This window comes from Mytilinidion resinicola (assembly GCF_010093595.1).
Source record: "Mytilinidion resinicola strain CBS 304.34 unplaced genomic scaffold BDZ99scaffold_12, whole genome shotgun sequence".
Lineage (NCBI taxonomy): Eukaryota > Fungi > Ascomycota > Dothideomycetes > Mytilinidiales > Mytilinidiaceae > Mytilinidion > Mytilinidion resinicola.
In genome coordinates, this window is record NW_022985448.1 from 1,373,224 (window position 1) to 1,389,466 (window position 16,243).

At 50.4% G+C, this 16,243-nt stretch overlaps 6 protein-coding genes across 6 annotated transcripts; 2 read left to right on the forward strand and 4 right to left on the reverse strand.

Annotated features, from left to right (window-relative positions):
- Nucleotides 1-1,714: 1,714 nt before the first annotated feature.
- Nucleotides 1,715-3,489, reverse strand: BDZ99DRAFT_390923 (uncharacterized protein; the record flags this gene model as incomplete). Its single annotated transcript, XM_033715699.1, has 3 exons — nucleotides 1,715-2,707; nucleotides 2,897-3,019; nucleotides 3,187-3,489. The coding sequence occupies 3 exons, from the start codon at nucleotides 3,487-3,489 to the stop codon at nucleotides 1,715-1,717; spliced, it is 1,419 nt and encodes a 472-aa protein (XP_033575550.1).
- A 732-nt stretch (nucleotides 3,490-4,221) lies between these two features.
- BDZ99DRAFT_58825 (uncharacterized protein) lies at nucleotides 4,222-5,413 on the forward strand. The gene is made up of 4 exons (XM_033728748.1): nucleotides 4,222-4,375; nucleotides 4,442-4,457; nucleotides 4,518-4,661; nucleotides 4,744-5,413. The coding sequence occupies exons 1-4, from the start codon at nucleotides 4,327-4,329 to the stop codon at nucleotides 5,264-5,266; spliced, it is 732 nt and encodes a 243-aa protein (XP_033575551.1). The 5' UTR covers nucleotides 4,222-4,326; the 3' UTR covers nucleotides 5,267-5,413.
- A 161-nt stretch (nucleotides 5,414-5,574) lies between these two features.
- Nucleotides 5,575-7,558, forward strand: BDZ99DRAFT_464446 (APH-domain-containing protein). Its single transcript, XM_033720313.1, has 4 exons — nucleotides 5,575-5,842; nucleotides 5,904-6,380; nucleotides 6,436-7,083; nucleotides 7,190-7,558. The coding sequence occupies exons 2-4, from the start codon at nucleotides 6,048-6,050 to the stop codon at nucleotides 7,349-7,351; spliced, it is 1,143 nt and encodes a 380-aa protein (XP_033575552.1). The 5' UTR covers nucleotides 5,575-5,842; nucleotides 5,904-6,047; the 3' UTR covers nucleotides 7,352-7,558.
- Nucleotides 7,559-8,005: 447 nt separating this feature from the next.
- Nucleotides 8,006-9,408, reverse strand: BDZ99DRAFT_446177 (uncharacterized protein; the record flags this gene model as incomplete). Its single annotated transcript, XM_033717958.1, has 2 exons — nucleotides 8,006-9,238; nucleotides 9,319-9,408. 2 exons carry the CDS (start codon nucleotides 9,406-9,408, stop codon nucleotides 8,006-8,008), a joined length of 1,323 nt encoding a protein of 440 aa, XP_033575553.1.
- A 389-nt stretch (nucleotides 9,409-9,797) lies between these two features.
- On the reverse strand, nucleotides 9,798-12,011 carry BDZ99DRAFT_464447 (ethanolaminephosphotransferase 1). Its single transcript, XM_033720314.1, has 7 exons — nucleotides 11,849-12,011; nucleotides 11,653-11,762; nucleotides 11,466-11,591; nucleotides 11,361-11,404; nucleotides 11,230-11,307; nucleotides 10,991-11,172; nucleotides 9,798-10,933 (listed from the first exon to the last, which is right to left on the reverse strand). The coding sequence occupies exons 1-7, from the start codon at nucleotides 11,862-11,864 to the stop codon at nucleotides 10,215-10,217; spliced, it is 1,275 nt and encodes a 424-aa protein (XP_033575554.1). The 5' UTR covers nucleotides 11,865-12,011; the 3' UTR covers nucleotides 9,798-10,214.
- A 500-nt stretch (nucleotides 12,012-12,511) lies between these two features.
- Nucleotides 12,512-14,776, reverse strand: BDZ99DRAFT_509783 (Cupredoxin; the record flags this gene model as incomplete). The annotated part of the gene is made up of 8 exons (XM_033724428.1): nucleotides 12,512-13,635; nucleotides 13,672-13,805; nucleotides 13,839-14,089; nucleotides 14,141-14,167; nucleotides 14,232-14,314; nucleotides 14,365-14,476; nucleotides 14,516-14,588; nucleotides 14,637-14,776. The coding sequence occupies 8 exons, from the start codon at nucleotides 14,774-14,776 to the stop codon at nucleotides 12,908-12,910; spliced, it is 1,548 nt and encodes a 515-aa protein (XP_033575555.1). The 3' UTR covers nucleotides 12,512-12,907.
- Nucleotides 14,777-16,243: the final 1,467 nt, after the last annotated feature.

A 16,243-nucleotide genomic window follows, 5' to 3' on the forward strand; every position in this document is an offset into this window, starting at 1 on the left:
TTGTTTGAAGCTAACTTCCCTAGATAAAACAATGACGCGAAAGAAGAAGTCAAAAATTCTGAGCAATGTGCTGTCGGCACATGTTGCTCATGTTGTGGTCTCAGGGGCTGCGCCGCTAGCCACGTGATCCCCCTTCGTAGCCACGGTGAACTGGGATTCAAATTTTTGCCTACACATTTCTAATTTCAAACTTCTGCCAGCCCAATTTCAAGCTTTTGCCGACGCATTTTCAAACTTTTGCAGACACATTTTCAAACTTTTGCGGACACGTTTTTCAAACTCTAACAACACGTCTTCCATTTTCTGTCCACGTTAAAGATTGTAACAGAAGTTTAAAGGAGTGATGAAATTCTAATGGTTCTCAGTTAAAAGTTGATATTAGTAACGTAGTTCGGCTGTGTAAAGCGAGAAGTGTCGATATTACCCTGATGACTCGTATAGTGTACACTGAAGATGTTGTCTGAGTTCTCGACGAACATGGACATGACCTGGCTGGAACAATTGAAGAAAATGCGAATCCGCTTGCGCATCTTCATCTATTACTCCAAACCCACCCACTCTTTCAAGACCTGAAGCTCCACCGATTTCTTGGCCCCATTGAAAGGCACAACAAGGTCTTCCACATGGCCTGCACCGTTGATCAAGAGGTATCTTGGCGCTTCTCTATCCGCATCGACGTTAACTGTGAACTGCATTGCTTCCAGCAATACGGTCGGATCGAGCTGTCATCCGGTGAACAGTATTCTAGAAGAATTCGCCAGATCTGCAGGAGAAAAGTGATACCTCTCCTGGAGTTTGTTCTGGGTCGGGCTAGTCACGTTGAAAGATTGCTCGCATTTCGACACGCTGTAATCGGCCGCACTTGCCATCGCAGGAAAAATGGTTCCATTGGGAATATCGTTGACGGGCGCGGGAAGCAGAGCGCCAGTGATGAAGTCCCAGGATTGTGGATCTGTCGGAACCACTTGTGGATTAGCTGTGAGGTCGATGTAAGCGTATGTCTCCAAAAAAAATTGAGAGGGAAGCGTTGAGAACTTCGGTCGCAGACGACGCAGCCAAGGTGGCGCTGATCACCCTGGGTCAGAATCGGAAATAGAAAGAAAGGCATTATCTGCGGAAGTCATGGCCTTCTGTCTCTCGCTGAATCTGCCCCAAATAGGAAACAAGAGAACGCGAAAGTGAATGCGGTAAATTAGAAAGGCGAGAAGCAAAGAGTGCTCCATGTTGTAGGGGTGATAGAGTCGTGAGGCTGTGTTAAAAAGTTTTCCTTTGCGAGGTGTGTTTCCCGTGTGGACTCAGAATGCGAGATTTAGTCCACAAGTGACTGGCCTGCTGGGATGCTGTTCGAAGACGGTTGCTTGCCACTTCAAGAACGCCAGTCACATGATGATATCAATGCTTCTGAACCTATTGGCGGTCCTATAAAGTGGAGAGGCCTAGTATTCTGGGCGAGCAGGAGAGCTGTGGACGGAATTGAGGCCTGGACGGAACCTCACGAACCACTCCATCGTGACCAGAGTCATGGGCTAGAATAAGACCAGGACCGTGCAGGCGGCGCCTGCAAAGAAACCGCTCCCTTTCTTTCTGGAAGCCCCGTCTTGAAGTATCCAAACCGGGCTTATGGGACTTCTCAGGTCGGCAAGATTCACCTTTTCGGAACGACAGTCCATTCACATTTCGTAGACACAAACGTGCTATTGCCTACCAGACGCTATCAGTACAGTTCGAAGATTTCTGGTTCAAAGCTTCCAGCTCTCCATTGTTCAACGGCTTCGCCCTTCATCAAGCCAGGAACGTAGCACTCTCCGATGAATCGATACCTTGTTCCTAATGGCCTTAGCACAAACGGGACTTTGCCGCCAAACAAAACGGCAATTATGTCGCCTTCTTTCATCGTCCTTGGACCTATGCCCATTCGGTCATCTTTAGTCAAGAAGAATCTTCTGTCCATGCATGCGCGGACGAAAGCCTGATGGAAGCGGCCCGAGTCGACTTTACCTGACAAAGCTAGTCTTATCCGGTAGGCCATGGACACAGTCGCAATCCGGTTGCCTAGGTGTTCTACAAACCATCGCTTCGCGTCGTTTAGAAAGCTGGATGTCTCATTCGTAGACGTCGACTCGTTGCTTGGCCCAGCAGTCAATGTGAGAATGAATGTGTGGAAGGTATCGTCTGCCCCTGTCCCATAAGATAATTGAGGACGCTTTGCTAATAGATTCCAAGCTGCTTTCACGAAATCACGCTCTTCTTGGTATGTCTTGAAGCCGAAGCCATAACTTGTAAGCTGATCGCCATATGCTTCTATGACATCAGCTTGTATTCCGTGCAAAGTGATAGCATCGCCACCTCTTCCTGAGGTTTCGGTGCGCAAGGTGTCGGTGCGCAGAGGCTCGTCACTATCCGCATTGTACGCGTTAAGGTTGCAAGAACTTGAGAAAGCCATGGCTGCCTTCTCATAGCACCAATCCGGTACCCACGATGGCCAAGAGGATTGTTCTACCGTCTGAGTCTCGCCTGCATGGGATAAAACCAAAAGATTCCTATGCTTTTCGATTAAGAATAGGGCTACATTCCGATAGGCATTCTTGGTTGACTGATTGTAGTCCGGTTTTATCAACGCGTAGAGTTCTCCGTCTTGGAGTTCCGCATCGACAAACTGTCTTGTTTCCGCTGCGAGGCCGAAGGCTGCATACACCTTGTCGACTGGCTGCGTTGCATGTCGATTCCGAAATTCTATGAGGAGATCGAGAAGGGGAATCTTGCAATCTTGAATCTCGTCGTCGTGGATCTTGCCATCTTGAGTATTGTCCTTGTGGATCCCGCACATCTCCCATGTGGCTGCTGCTGACGAAACTGGCAAGAGGTCTTCCAATTGCTGCAGTGGATATTTAAGAACAGGAGGTATGGCGTATCCCATATTCTGGAACCATAGGGCAGCCTGTCCCAGCGCAGACCATCGAATCTCCCAGTCGCCGAGAATTACTACTGCTTGCTTTCCAAGGACTGCCTCTTGCACTACCTAGAGGGTAGGGAAGTACACGTCAGCAGCTGTCTCATTTGAATATTTGCACCATTCAGACGCCTTCTTGAAGCCTGCCTTGTCCCGGCACCGTTTTGACGGTATGCCAGGGTTTTGCTACAAGACGACGACGGGTTGGAAGGGATAGATGCTGCGATTTTACCTACCCAGACACGCTGGAACCACGGGTTCGAGAAGAATCCACGCATAACATCCCACTCAGAAGCGGACGGGGCGGGAAATCCATAAGCCATATTGCGATTGACGGAGTCCTCGGCAGTTTTCAGTGACGCCAGGCGATTTCGGCCACCTTGTATATTTCTCAACGCCTGTGCAATGAAGGAGAGCACCACTGGCATAACTCCATACCTTCCAATGTGAGAAGGGCCTACGAGATTTACCAAGTGGGCATCCCCTTTGCCAAGCCAGATCTTGACCGTTTCGGCTTGTTCGTATATCCTCCCCATCATTTTCACCTGACTTTCCCTTTCTGCAACATCCTCTTGGTTTATACAAAGCGCATCCAGCCATACCAAAGAATGCAAAGTGCTGTCATTTTCCCGCCGCTCGTTTCGATTCTTCGCAAATTCGCCCCACACATTGCGGCTGGAGTGCAACACGTGCTTCTCGGGCCAAAGGATTACTGAGTCCCAGTTCGGAAAGGGACGCAAGTGCATCAAAGCATCGAAGAGATTTTGGGTAACATTCTTGGGGATTCCGTTGCAAATGATTGGTTCTGGGGCCATCTCGAGGCCCCAGACGTACGAGATGGCCTCGTAGCTCGGTACGTCTTCTGCATCGTTTACGGTGATTAAAGCGCACTCTATACTCTCCGAAGGGAAGGCAGGTTTGATAGATAGAAGCCGTATAGATCTATGCCCTATGGGGTGGTAGATGGTGCTGCCACTGTCCATCTTGCCCAAAGGTAATGAGGCCGTAGATAGAGAAGCCGATGACGAAAACGACGTTCCAAGTAATAGGTGCATATTCAAAGAACGAGGCGTCTCTAATACTTATGTATAAGCAAAGAGCGGTGATGACGTGCCGCAGCTCTTGACATGGGGATGAAACTCGTTTCAGAACCCGTGGGTGGATTGCTTAACGAATGATTGGCTCTCACAGTTGAATGGGGGCTGAGCTCAGCCATCGGGCTGAGCATTAGTTACGTATGCTCCGCCACCTCTGCACTACCGTCAAGAAGGATAGAAAGAGATGTGGCAGTTCCAGGCTGACAAGCTGGTTTTAACTGTTTATTTCCACTCGTCAATAGCTTAAGCATAACACTCTCTGCAAGCCTACAACCCATTATGGATCTTCTCTCTCGTATACGCCATGACGTTAGACTGCGTAACCTCAGTAAGTCTCGCCCAGTGACTTCTACCGGACAAGGGATTCGAACCAGATACTAATTGCGATGATTAGCTGTCTATGCGCAGTGGTAAGCTCTTTTCGCACGCTCTGTCTGTCGGGACCGCAAATCCTGACTTCCAAACATCAGGCTATCTCTGTCTGCGATTCTCGTGTGTTGTATTGCAAACATATGGTTGCTAGTCAATACGATGCTATTTTGGATTCATTATCCTCAGCGTCCTCTCCCATCAGTCTGGCATGCTCGGCCTATAGTACAAACGTTAAACGTGATGTAAGATTTTAGTCCAACACCTATCGCAGAAAGCAAAGACAATACGGGCAATACGTATTGCTAACAAATATCTTGGTGCCAGCTTCTTCCCGATTGCTCCAATCGCAGTAATTATGCCGTACCTTTCTAAATATCATCGCTTTTGGTTCACCCTCGGCGTGATATGGTGGTGCATCCAGCCTGTCTACTATTCTTTTGTCCTCCCGTTCAAAAACGACCTCGGGAATATTATGATGTCAGCACAATACTGCTTCTTCCTCATTTTTCTCGCCGTCTTGCCATGCGCGCCCCTACTAAAGGACACATATTCTTCCAATCGCTTTATCTTCCATATCGGCTTCACGATCTCCATAAGCTTTTGGGTCGGCCGAATCAGTTTTTGGATCCCGGGTTCAATACTGCCGCTATTAGTTAGACCGCATTTTGAATGGGCGGCGGTTCCTGCGGGCCTAGCGGCTGTGTTATATTTCATTGCTGCTAGGAAAGGGCATGGGTTAGTCTTTAGTAGGACACTTGGAGGTCCTGGGGTAGAGCCAATGTCGCTTGCTCTTCCTAGCTTGGAACCAGAGTATAGCGCCATTAGCAATGGGAGAATACGCTTGTAGCCCTCAAAGTAGGAAAGGCGTTACCATTATAGCGGGACTTTGATTACGACGAGCAGAGATAGGCAAAACATTACTTCATGGACGAGCAGTGCCACTTTCTTTGGGAGGGCGTTAAGATCTTGGACGATGTATAAACCCCAAGATGGGAAAGGCGATGCTCGGAACAACTGGGGATGAGACGTAGTTATGGGCCGAGGAGAATGGATGGAAGAGTTAGGTCCGTTCTAGGAGGTGTCGTCGAACAATCACGTGACCTTGAAATTATCCTATCAGCCATCCCTATCTGTCCGCGTCTCAGAAGGAGCCATGTTGGTACCAATTGTCGTCCGCAATGCCCGTAAAATGAACATATTTCTTCAGCGAACTTACCGTGACTACCCCACTTCTCCAGAAACCTCGCCCCTCGGCAAGCTCGCCCGCACTTACTCGACGACACCTGCACGGGTATCTGAGGATGGAGGTGAAACAATGCATTGAACGAGGTAAGTGATGTATTGGATAAGCATCTATCTAGGCTACGTACGCCGTATATATACTCTGTGTATATAGAGGCTTACGTAGCCGTACCGTAGAACTGTGAGTATAGGAACCGTGTTCTATATCAAGGTAGCCGAGCTAACCGTACCATACTCCGTAGGCTAGCTGGCTAAGAATACGTACTCCGTCAGTATCAAGCCTCAACCTCGCTCTCACAGCTTAAGTACATAATGTCTAGGCCCCAGGTAATGCTCTGCATGCGAAGTACAGCTTTGTCACGTCCAAGAAAACGGCATTCGCAACTATGAATCCCGCCCCTAAACAAACCACACGCCACGACCTCCCTGATGTGGCGCTAGGGGCATACCTCCTCCCTCATCTTCCAGGGCTTACTTTACCCATCGTGTCTACAAAGATTGGATATGGCCAAAGCAATCCTACATACTTCGTCGACGATGCTGTAGGCGAGCGGTACATCCTCCGGAAGAAGCCAGCTGGAACCATTATAAGCCCCGTCGCGCATCGAATAGATAGAGAATTTAGGGTTCTTGAAGCGCTTGGGAAGGTGAAAGGGTTCCCAGTTCCCAGAGTCTTCTGTCTATGTACGGATAGCAAGGTTATCGGGACAGCGTTCTATGTTAGCAAAGATAGTCCCTGCAATATGGTTAGAGTAAGCTAATAGTGGCGCGTAGGTCATGGAGTTTGTTTGCGGGCGCATAATCACAGACCCGGACCTTTCTACGCTGAGCAAGGGTGACAGGAGAGCTGCGTGGTTCTCCGTCGTTGAAACGTTGGCGTGGCTGCATAGCATCGACCCGGACGCAATCGGCCTCTCTGGCTTTGGAAAGAAGACAGATTTCTACAAGAGGCACTGCAATACCTTCTCGCGCATCGAGGCACAACAATCCAAAGTCCTCGACATCAAGACTGGTAAACCGCTTGGAAGAGCCCATGAGGCGTTCGACGAGATCATCGACTTTGTTCGAAAGAGGGTACCGGATGATAGAACAAGCATCGTGCATGGCGATTACAAGTTTGATAATGTGATATTACACCCGACTGAGCCTCGTGTGATTGCGATCCTGGACTGGGAGTTGAGCACGATTGGACATCCGCTCATGGATACAGTGTATGTTGTGGGGCCGTACTGGAATCGAGCGGACGGAGCGCAAGCGGGACCGACGCGAGACGATATGGGCGGGAAAGTCTATGAACCCGAGAATCTGGAGGCAGAGGGGATGCCGAGGATGGACGAGTTGTTGGATAAGTACGCACAGGTGGCAGGCTGGGATCCGAGGCAAGACCGGTGGGAAGTTGCGAAAGTGTTTCATTTGATGAGGGTAAGTTGGTCTCGGAATTGTATTAGTATGAGAGAGCTTCTCAGCTTGCTCCCACAACGGACTTCAAAGTATTGGTACACTGACCATATACTAACGTTTCTCATAGGGCGGAACAATATCCCATGGTATCCAAGCTCGCACTATCAGTGGCCAAGCCAGCTCTGAGTTCTCGCATATCTACTTTGAAAATACGCAGCGTAGTCTTGATGCTGCGCTAAGGAAAGTACGGGAGATCAAGATGAAAGAAGGAGGGAAGAGTAGTCTATGAATATTGTATAGCGTGGAACTAACTTGACTGATATCGGCTCCATGACCTAGGCGCGAACGGATAATGTCGCAGCCGCTTGAAGTGGCAATCCAAAAAATCCACCTCAAAGTTGCAGTGAAATCATGGCTTCTGATACATTGAAGACGCGAGCTGGAGTTCTGCGTCTATTACGCTCAACGAGGTCTAGCCAATGAAAGCGGTCTGCTCCCCGCTTTCCATACTACTAAGCTGCAAGTGACTGTTTGCCTTTGCTGAGTACAGCTTCTTCTCCATCCATCATGGCGGACGATATGCACAAGACGCCAGGATCGGCCACTGGGCTCACAAGCCTTGCAAACGAGTTAATCTTGGACATCGCCGACTTCTTGCCAACAATATCAGCCGGTTTTCACGCGTCAGCTATCGGTTCAGATGGTCCTTCTTCGGAACGGTGCGGACCCTGATATCATCATCCAAGGAGACTCGGATGTCGTGGTTACACTACAGCAACTTGGGATGGGATATCCTGACCTACGGGTATGCATTCTTTTTTCGACATCCAGAAAAGAGGCGACATTAGAATATTTCGACGGTGAGGACATAAGCCGGCCTTGGCTGGACTCTGCCGTGAAAGAGGTCACAGGAACAATTGCTAATTCGACTTCTAGACTCGTTTCATGTAGAAAGCGGCCACGGACTCGGATGAGGACTACCCGTCGAACCAGGCGTATGCGCAGGACTCGTATCGAATCTAACCGTTTGCCCAGGACGAGGACTCTGAGACGCACTCAGCGAAGAGGTCGAACTGAACCTTGGACGGCCAAGGCTAGGTCGCGGACTATGCCCCGGGCTAAGTATTCTAGGACTCGGAGTCGGGCTATCACTTTGCGTCTGTGCTTCCAAACTGGAGTAATCGGCCGAGTGGTGAGGCGCTGGATTATACTTCGGCATGAACGTCGTCATCTCGTCGCCTTGGCTGCTGTTGCGGTCGAGTGCATTACCGCTCGGAGTCGTGGCGATTGAGAAGTGCTTCACCCCCCGTTCAGACTCGTCGTGCTCCTCCCAGAAGGATTCCCAGCCTGCGAAGAGCGGGAGAGCGAGGAGGAGCATCGGTAGGAATTGGCCGAATCCCCATTCCTTCTCGCTCCCTTGGATGTCGACTGATGCCACGCCTAAGGCCTGCGTTTTGTGGAGCGCGATACCCCCATATGCGACGCCGTAGATCGCATAGAGAGGAGCCAAGAACCAGTTTCGTATGAATGCCCACCCTTTAAGGATCTTCCCCTGCTTGTTCTCGCTCTCGAGGAAGTACATAGCGATGACAATAGAAAGGTGCCCACCAATCGCGCCAACCAGTAAAGCTCCCCATCTGCCTGCAAACGCAGCTTTGAAAGGCGGTCGGTGGCCCTGGTAGAAACATGCCAATGGAGACGACGCCTTCAAGCCAGCGATGTCATACGAGTACGCGATATACGACGTATACCCTAATAATCCCAAATTCGCCATCATGAAGAAGATCCGTGGTAAGTTCACCCACGGATTTGCCACAAAGAAGTTGCGAAGCGCGACGAGCGTGAGGAGATGCGTGACCGTCGTCAAAAACGCGAGTTCAACAACGATAACAAAATGGTAGACGGAAAGCTCGCAGTGCTTCAGGATAGCGGTGAATTGGACGGCCAGGCCGGTGACGAGCTGCGTGTCGCTGAAGGCGAGGAGGTTCTTGCTGAGGATGCGGAACCAGAACATGTGCGTGCGCCAGCTGTAGTGTTCGCGGGAGTAGTCTTTGGGCGGCAGCTTTTGGATGTGCTTGCGGGAAAAGGCGCGGATGGAGTTGTAGCGCTCGAGGAACATAACGACAAATGCGAGAATGAAGGCGAAACAGGTGGTTGTGATGAATGATAGTATGACCTATTAGGTGTCAGTTTCGTACGATGTAGTATGTATTTGTAATGGAAATGCCTGAATGAGGTTTGGAGAAAAGAACTTACGCCTATACCCGCAATGTCTGGATTCGCTGGTACCACTTGGTTTCGAGCACGGCAATTAACATGGAATTCTTTACAGGTGAGTATCGTCATCGTGAAGCCGGAGCGATTTTTTTTTCTCGGCGTCCGGGGAACTCGGTCAGGATGGACAAGCTATATGTCTTATCGCTCTGTGACAGTTTCACCGTCTGACAAGAGGCTGAGACCGCCCCTGTGAGGCAACAAGGCGTGCCGCAGCACCCAGGCGGCAGCCACAGGCGTGGTGTGCCGGCGATGGAGGCGGTGCGCGATGCTGATCTGGGCACACGGTATGGAGTATTTCCGTCCTCGACCCGCCTTCGCTTTCCTCGCAATACGCCATAGGGGGATCTCTGCAAAGGTTCCACTGTCTTGTGTTCGATAACAACTGCCCTCCCGTGTGAAATGTTCCTAAAATAAATCCAGAGGTGTTGAGGTGCAAGGTTGGGGGCGGACACGTGCATGAAGTATTGGGGGCCGGGGGGCGGTGCATGTCTGAGCCTCCGCCGTCGAACACCACCGTCTCTTTCGCAAACATTCTCTTGACAATACAATAATAACGGCGCATGTATGCTCGACGCTCGCTCAATATGCAATCGCAAGGGTGTTAAAATAAAATAACGGCCAATGCTGCCAGCTTTTTCGCCTAGCGAACTGTATGCTCATGCGGTAGTGAGGCTGAACGGTATTTTGCAACCAGAAAAATTACAATCAGGTACCGTGAAAGCGCCGGCAGAATGCACAGAAACGAAATGCTGAATGACCGCTCTACCCCAGCATCGAAGGAAGGCCTGCTTACTCCAAAGCTCATGCACCATCTATCTCTTACTCATTCCACGTCTTTCGTCACCAGGCCCAATTCTCTTCTCTTAGCCTCCTCTTTAGTCCTTCCGGCCTTTCCCAAGACTTCCATTAGTGGCACCATTCGATATGCTGGACTTCTCCGAGACGGACGATTTTGAGGGTATCGTCAGGCAGTTAATGCCCAAGTATTCGCAGATCCTGCCGATAACTAGGATTGCCCAGTTCGCGTACACTATGGCGGCGAAGATGAAGTAGCACCAGAGGTACACATGCTCAGTTTGGGCAGAGATCGGAGAAAAGAGATCTCCAATAATCGGGAAGTACGGGAAGTTCACGGCCACTCCCGCAATCACCAAAGGTGTCAACATGACTGTGTACATCGGGAAAGGCTGATGCGTCAAGTGAGCGAGAATAATTTTTGTCGTCATCCGGCCGAAGACGAGAGACATGGTCAAGCAGAACAGGACCAGGTGATTGTCTGTGAGGAGATTCGAGTGCGGCGACCCTAGCCATGCGGCAGTTGAGGCGACAAATATTGCCATTGGCGTCCATTCAACGAAGAGGGGGAGAATGGATAGGCCTTGGGCGCGTCGGGCTTTTGATACGTTGACGATGCAGGCTGGGAGATGCGCGATGAGGAAGCTGGAAATAAGAATTGGGACCCAGAGGTCTCGGAAGGTCGTTTGTCCAATGTGAGGCTCGAGGGATGGGAAATGGGCTACAAGCGGTGTCGACCACATCTCAGGGCCGTAGTACCCAGAAAGAATCATTATAGTACATGCAAGTATGAGACCCTCTGATGTGAATTAGTGCAACCGCTTTAGTATGGCAAATAGCAGCAGCCGATGCTCACCTGTTGGCCCATTGAAATATCCAAGGTAGAGGGTATGGGTGTGGTATGTCTCCCAAGTGGAGAAGAACATGGGGAGGCAGGGTATTAACGCCGTGAATGCGCCGGTCTTGGTGGGTCCGTAACCCATCGCGGCAGTCTCTAGGAGACTAGCAAGCGTGCAGTTGAGAGAATCAATACCATGACTTTGATCTGAGTTAGCGTCTTGTTTATAAATTGTGGATGACCGGGTCGAGGCATACTCGAATAGCTCCCCCAACCCACTCGACGTGCCGGTTCTACGTGCTTGTTTACCATCAACATTGTCCATTGTCGAGTACCTAGATGTCGTCCCGTTAGACTTGGCCAGAATATCGCGACCCAGGCTGCTTACATCCATAATCCAACGGCGAAGCTGTAATATAACCATGACGGACCCTGAAGCCGAGCAGATGTCAGTCGGTCGACGTGTCCACAGTCCCAGAGTGTATAATCTTACAGGTCCAACCAGGTCCGGCACGTAAATCGATAACAATGCTACATTCCCGAGTATGAAGAAGAAGCCAAGGAGGGTGACCATGTTCGGCGCGAGCCACAGCGGGAGGAGTTCGACGAAGCCATTCCACTGCGTGTCTCCGAGTCAGAAAGTGTTCGAGAGTGTAGGTTGTAGGGGTGTTTGTTCGTACGTAGTGCTTCAGGATGTACCGTGATATTAGAGACTTGTCGACACTGGAGTATTTGTACGTCTTGAGATGAGCGAGAGCTTCATCGGACACACATTCGTGCGCCGCTTTCTCTATGACACGATGCGTTAGCACTGAAACCCTGCGTCGGGTGTGGAAGCGTCCCATATGCGGACAACCGTGAAGGCGGTGTACGTACTGCTACTCGGCTTCATGTTGGGGGAGGTCGTCACAGGGAGCGGGAGAGACATGGGCCAGGTGTTTGTTGTAGACTTCGCGGGGTGAAATTTGCTATGACGATACAGTCAGGGCCATATCAAGGCGGCATAAGACACAAAGGCAGGTGTTTGTTGAGGTTGGAGAGTGGTGGAACGTCTAGTTTGGCAGCGGCGCAGTAAAGATATTCCATAATCTCGCGATCGGCTGCGCCGGACCAGGGACTACGTACTTGTGCAAACAAGATCCACGGGTCGGCTGAGGGCATCAACGACTCGCGCCTGAGCACCTTACACAATGGCAAACGTACAGCACCCCGGCGTCAATTGAGGCACAGAATGACCGTGAAGGATTGCCATAGAAGTTTATCCCGAGCCTTCAACATGACTCGCGACCCACTAAATCGATGATGGAGACACGACTCGGGCGCATTTTTGGTACTGGACCCTTTCACGTGCTTGCAGTCATACAAAATACCTATTCGGAATGGTACTTTCTTATACCTGACACGCCATTTTGTATTCGAGACCTTATTTCATCAAACTTGCTTGCGTAATGGCGTTTTAAATTATCGTCGGGATCTCGACACTGTTACAAAAAATCGATTAAGATGAGTGTTTGTCACTTTAAATGACCAATAAAATCGCTACGCCGTCTTAGGGAGTAGTATCTGTACAGTTGTCGGAGAAGGTCCGAACTCGAGTGGCATGATACCTATTCCGTCTGACTTCGGAAGACACACGGAAGCCCCCCAAAAGCCCCCTCACATGGGGTCAGAAGAGTATACACAGATCGGTCACGGCGCACTACGCGTCATCTTAAAGTTCAAAAAGGTCCAAAGCTTCTTCCGTCATATAGACAGACATGCAATCATCCTAGTATCCCGGTGGCCGTCCTGTATGAATATAATCCCTAACAGCAACTCAATCCGCCGTCCCAATGCCATGCATTACCAGTTTCCCATTACCATATTCCAATTGTTTGATCAAAGGCCGTCAAATGAGCGTCGATTTACAGTGAAAATATGAAACCAACCGAACTACTACTTCTTCGTGGTAGTCTTCGCAGTCTTAGTTGTCTTCTTTTCATCATTCTTTGTCGTCGTAGTAGCCTTAGTGGTTACCCTTGCGGCCGTTGTTGTGCTCGCTTGTGCGGTGGTAGACTTAATAGATTTAACGCTGGTCTGGAGGGTAGAGGGCACTGCCGAGCTGTGGTTGTCCCAGTATGACACGAGGGCTTCCTCGACTTTGTCAATATCCTTGTACGCATCAATGAGGTACAACTCGTTGATTCGGTCTTGAATATGTTCCTCCTCGAAAGCGCCGTCCGTGATATCCGTAGAGCGGGATCGCTGCTCCATGGGGTCGATAAAGTGGGTGGTCTCAGGGTACCCGAAGTCCGCCAGCACGCTAACGTTGAAGGCGGCCATCATGTCGTGGTCTTCGTGAATCAAGTTGTGGCAATGGAACATGTACACGCCGTCCCAGGGAGCATAGCGAGCGATGACTCGAACAGGGATACGGTTCTCAACTTCGGAAAACGTCACACCATTGATCTGCCATTCGCCATTCGAGCGCTCAAAACGGGAGTTCCTGTCAACTCCGCTCTTTAGGGGGGGGAAAGGAACTTCTCTGAGAGGCGATGGAACGTTTCCGTTTCCTTGTTGGCTTGTAACCGTATTTCCAACAACGAATTTCATGACCTTGTCGGTGCTGTTGTAGTCTTCATCGGCCTGTACTTTGCGGTTGTTTCTTAGCGTGATGTTCTTGCCTGCGAACTGGGTAAAGTCGAAGACCATTTCCCAACGCTCGGCCATCGAGATATGAAGGAGATCCGACGTGATTGGCTTGCTCAATAAGCCAGCATCGGAGCCGATCATTTGGAATGGAATCTTTGTTCCCAATGCACCATCAGCTTCAACCCATAGCTGGAATGCACGGCTGATGGATGTGTCGAGAAATCAGAATCGGTACTTGCGTGGTTCTACCTTGAAGTAGGGCCATGGCTGACCATTGACATGGATCACATCGCCGTACAGACTGAGAGTTTCTGAGGTAGGGCTGAACAAGGTACCGTCGCTGTTATACTGTTTGGCTGCAAGAGCTAGTGCGATGTCGTAATTCCCGGCAGGTAGGCCCAAGGAATCTTCGGCGGGGTCGTGGAGAATGTAGAATCTGGCTTGGCCGAAGTAAGCATTTTCGGCAGTGTGGTGGACAGCGTGATCCTAGGCAGCGTTAAGGAGCGTTGCGTCATACAAAAGCCAAATAACACATACATGGTACCATAGATTGCGGGCGTTCTGCTTGTTTGGGTAGTCTGCAGGGAGCAAATCGGATCAGCCTCTGGATGCCAGTAACAGCTCGAACCTTTAGATTGGCGAACTCGCAATAATCCTTATACTGCCCCTTCTGCGTGGTGTCTTCTGCCCAGCCGTCGAATGGTGCTCGGCCTGTAGATTATGAGCACAAGAAGGTATATCAGGACGAGTCAGACACTTACTGTAACTCCCATGTAAATGAACTGAGTTGGCCAAGTCTCCGTGGTTGATGAATCTCACAACAGCCTCCCTTCCGCGCTCCATGTGGAATGTAGGACCTGGTGAGATTCCATCCTATCCGATGAGTTTGGCCTTTTGTAAGCCGAGATAAACTTGTTGCTCTAACGGTTTGATGTCGACTTCATAGTAGTCAATGACCGCGCCGGTAGTTTGATTCACATATAATCTACAGGCATGAATAGCTGCATTTACGAGTTGAGGAGATGATTCTTACGTCTTTGGCGTCTTAACTGGAGGAAGCGGGAGTGAGTACTGGTAGAAAGCTTTGTACACAGGACTCAGCCACTGGTCATCGCCTGCGAAAGAAGTTCCTGCAAGAACTGCCGCAAGAGCAAGACACCGGAGGCTTGTCATGACCGATGAAGGAAGAGATGTGTCCACGGCGTGCACGTTTTGGGGTAATACGAAGCAAAGCTTCTTTGAAAGCCACTGATCGAGGTGCTGAGCGAGTCCTGAGCAAAGGCCGAACTGCTATATATCTCTCAAACTCCCTCTGCCAGCTCAAGAGCCAGCGCACCTCGTATCGAGAGGCTGATGCCCAACAGAGCCTTCTCTCCGAGCCGAAAGTGCTCGAGTGTGTCCTTCATGGGATCCACTTCGACTCTGCATACGCGAGGTCTTGGGACGCATTTTCGAGACTTCATGGGCTTCCAGACTTTCCCTTTCCAAATTCCGGCGCTATGGTGGGAGGCGCTGAGCCCGTATACGGCCTTGGAGTGAAGCCTTCGGCACGATATTCATGGCTTGCGGCCAAGAGGGGCAAAATTCCGATCTGAGCTTCGCGGACTAGCCGCGTAGGATCGAGTGGCTTATAGGTAGCTCGTGCTGCATGCACACTGATAGCGAGTTGGCCCCAGTTGTATTTTTAAGGCTTCGTTGGTAGACACAAAGCAGCGTAATTAGCACTTTGACACGCATCTTTGCAGATAGATGGACACAGCTTAAATTAGCTTCAAGGAGAGATAGAAAGACGGCCATGGAGGTTTATCTTTTGACAGAATCTAAATAGGAAAGACAGACATAGAAACCTAATGAAGCAAAGGAAAGCAAGGGCATTGACGGTTGGTCAATGAAGGGTGAGCCATTATCAAGAACGCACAGAACCAAAGCAGTGGCGTACGCCACAAGTAGCGTATTCAAGCGGTCAGCCCCGGCCCTGAACCAAAGGCGAGGAGGGCGGAAGAGGTGACAGCTGGCTAGAAAACATCGATCGTGGTAGCCTGGCTAGAGTGTGATCAGTCCTGCGATCATGGCATAGAGGATTGCTAATGTGGAAGTTAGTCGACTCCTCGATCCTCCCATGCCACACAACCAAGCCTCGTCTTCGTCTTGGATGGGGACACGGAGCTGGAGATGCAGGTGGTTGGGTGGAGGGCGGCGGAAAGGTGGAGGAGAGAGCCCGTGCCAAGAAGACCAAGATTCATTATCCGCCACGCCAAGAGACAAGATATTTCCAAGGTTTCAACCACCATCAGCGCCAGGAGAGGCTTGCATTCCCACCCTTTCGGTTGGACCACGTTAGACCATGGCCTGGTGACCGCGTAGGAAGCAACCTGATCCCTGACCTCCAGCTTGACACGGGAGAGCTAATTGCGGCACAGATCGAGTATCTAGACCGAGCCTGGGTCGAGATCGATCGACCACTACGGAACCTGTAGAGTTTCCAGTTCGCCTTGTATTATCGTGCAACTCGGAGTCCCTCCGAAGCGTTGGGCACTGGGAGTGAGCCTCGCGTGCTCACCTTGCCACATCTGAGCAGTGGAACCTCAGGTCCTCGTGTCTGACTCTGTGCTCGAGCACTATTCCAACGGATGACCCAAA

What these genes read in the sequence shown, in the direction of transcription:
- BDZ99DRAFT_464447 (XM_033720314.1), bottom strand. An exon ending in GGGTTGGGGGAGCTATTCGA is followed by an intron (nt 11,173 to 11,229) that starts GTATGCCTCGAC and finishes CTCAGATCAAAG; the next exon opens with TCATGGTATTGATTCTCTCA. An exon ending in ATATTTCAATGGGCCAACAG is followed by an intron (nt 10,934 to 10,990) that starts GTGAGCATCGGC and finishes AATTCACATCAG; the next exon opens with AGGGTCTCATACTTGCATGT.
- BDZ99DRAFT_464446 (XM_033720313.1), top strand. Translation starts at nt 6,048, where the DNA reads ATGAATCCCGCCCCTAAACAAACCACACGCCACGACCTCCCTGATGTG. An exon ending in TTATCGGGACAGCGTTCTAT is followed by an intron (nt 6,381 to 6,435) that starts GTTAGCAAAGAT and finishes AGTGGCGCGTAG; the next exon opens with GTCATGGAGTTTGTTTGCGG. An exon ending in AAGTGTTTCATTTGATGAGG is followed by an intron (nt 7,084 to 7,189) that starts GTAAGTTGGTCT and finishes CGTTTCTCATAG; the next exon opens with GGCGGAACAATATCCCATGG.
- BDZ99DRAFT_58825 (XM_033728748.1), top strand. Translation starts at nt 4,327, where the DNA reads ATGGATCTTCTCTCTCGTATACGCCATGACGTTAGACTGCGTAACCTC. An exon ending in GTACAAACGTTAAACGTGAT is followed by an intron (nt 4,662 to 4,743) that starts GTAAGATTTTAG and finishes TCTTGGTGCCAG; the next exon opens with CTTCTTCCCGATTGCTCCAA.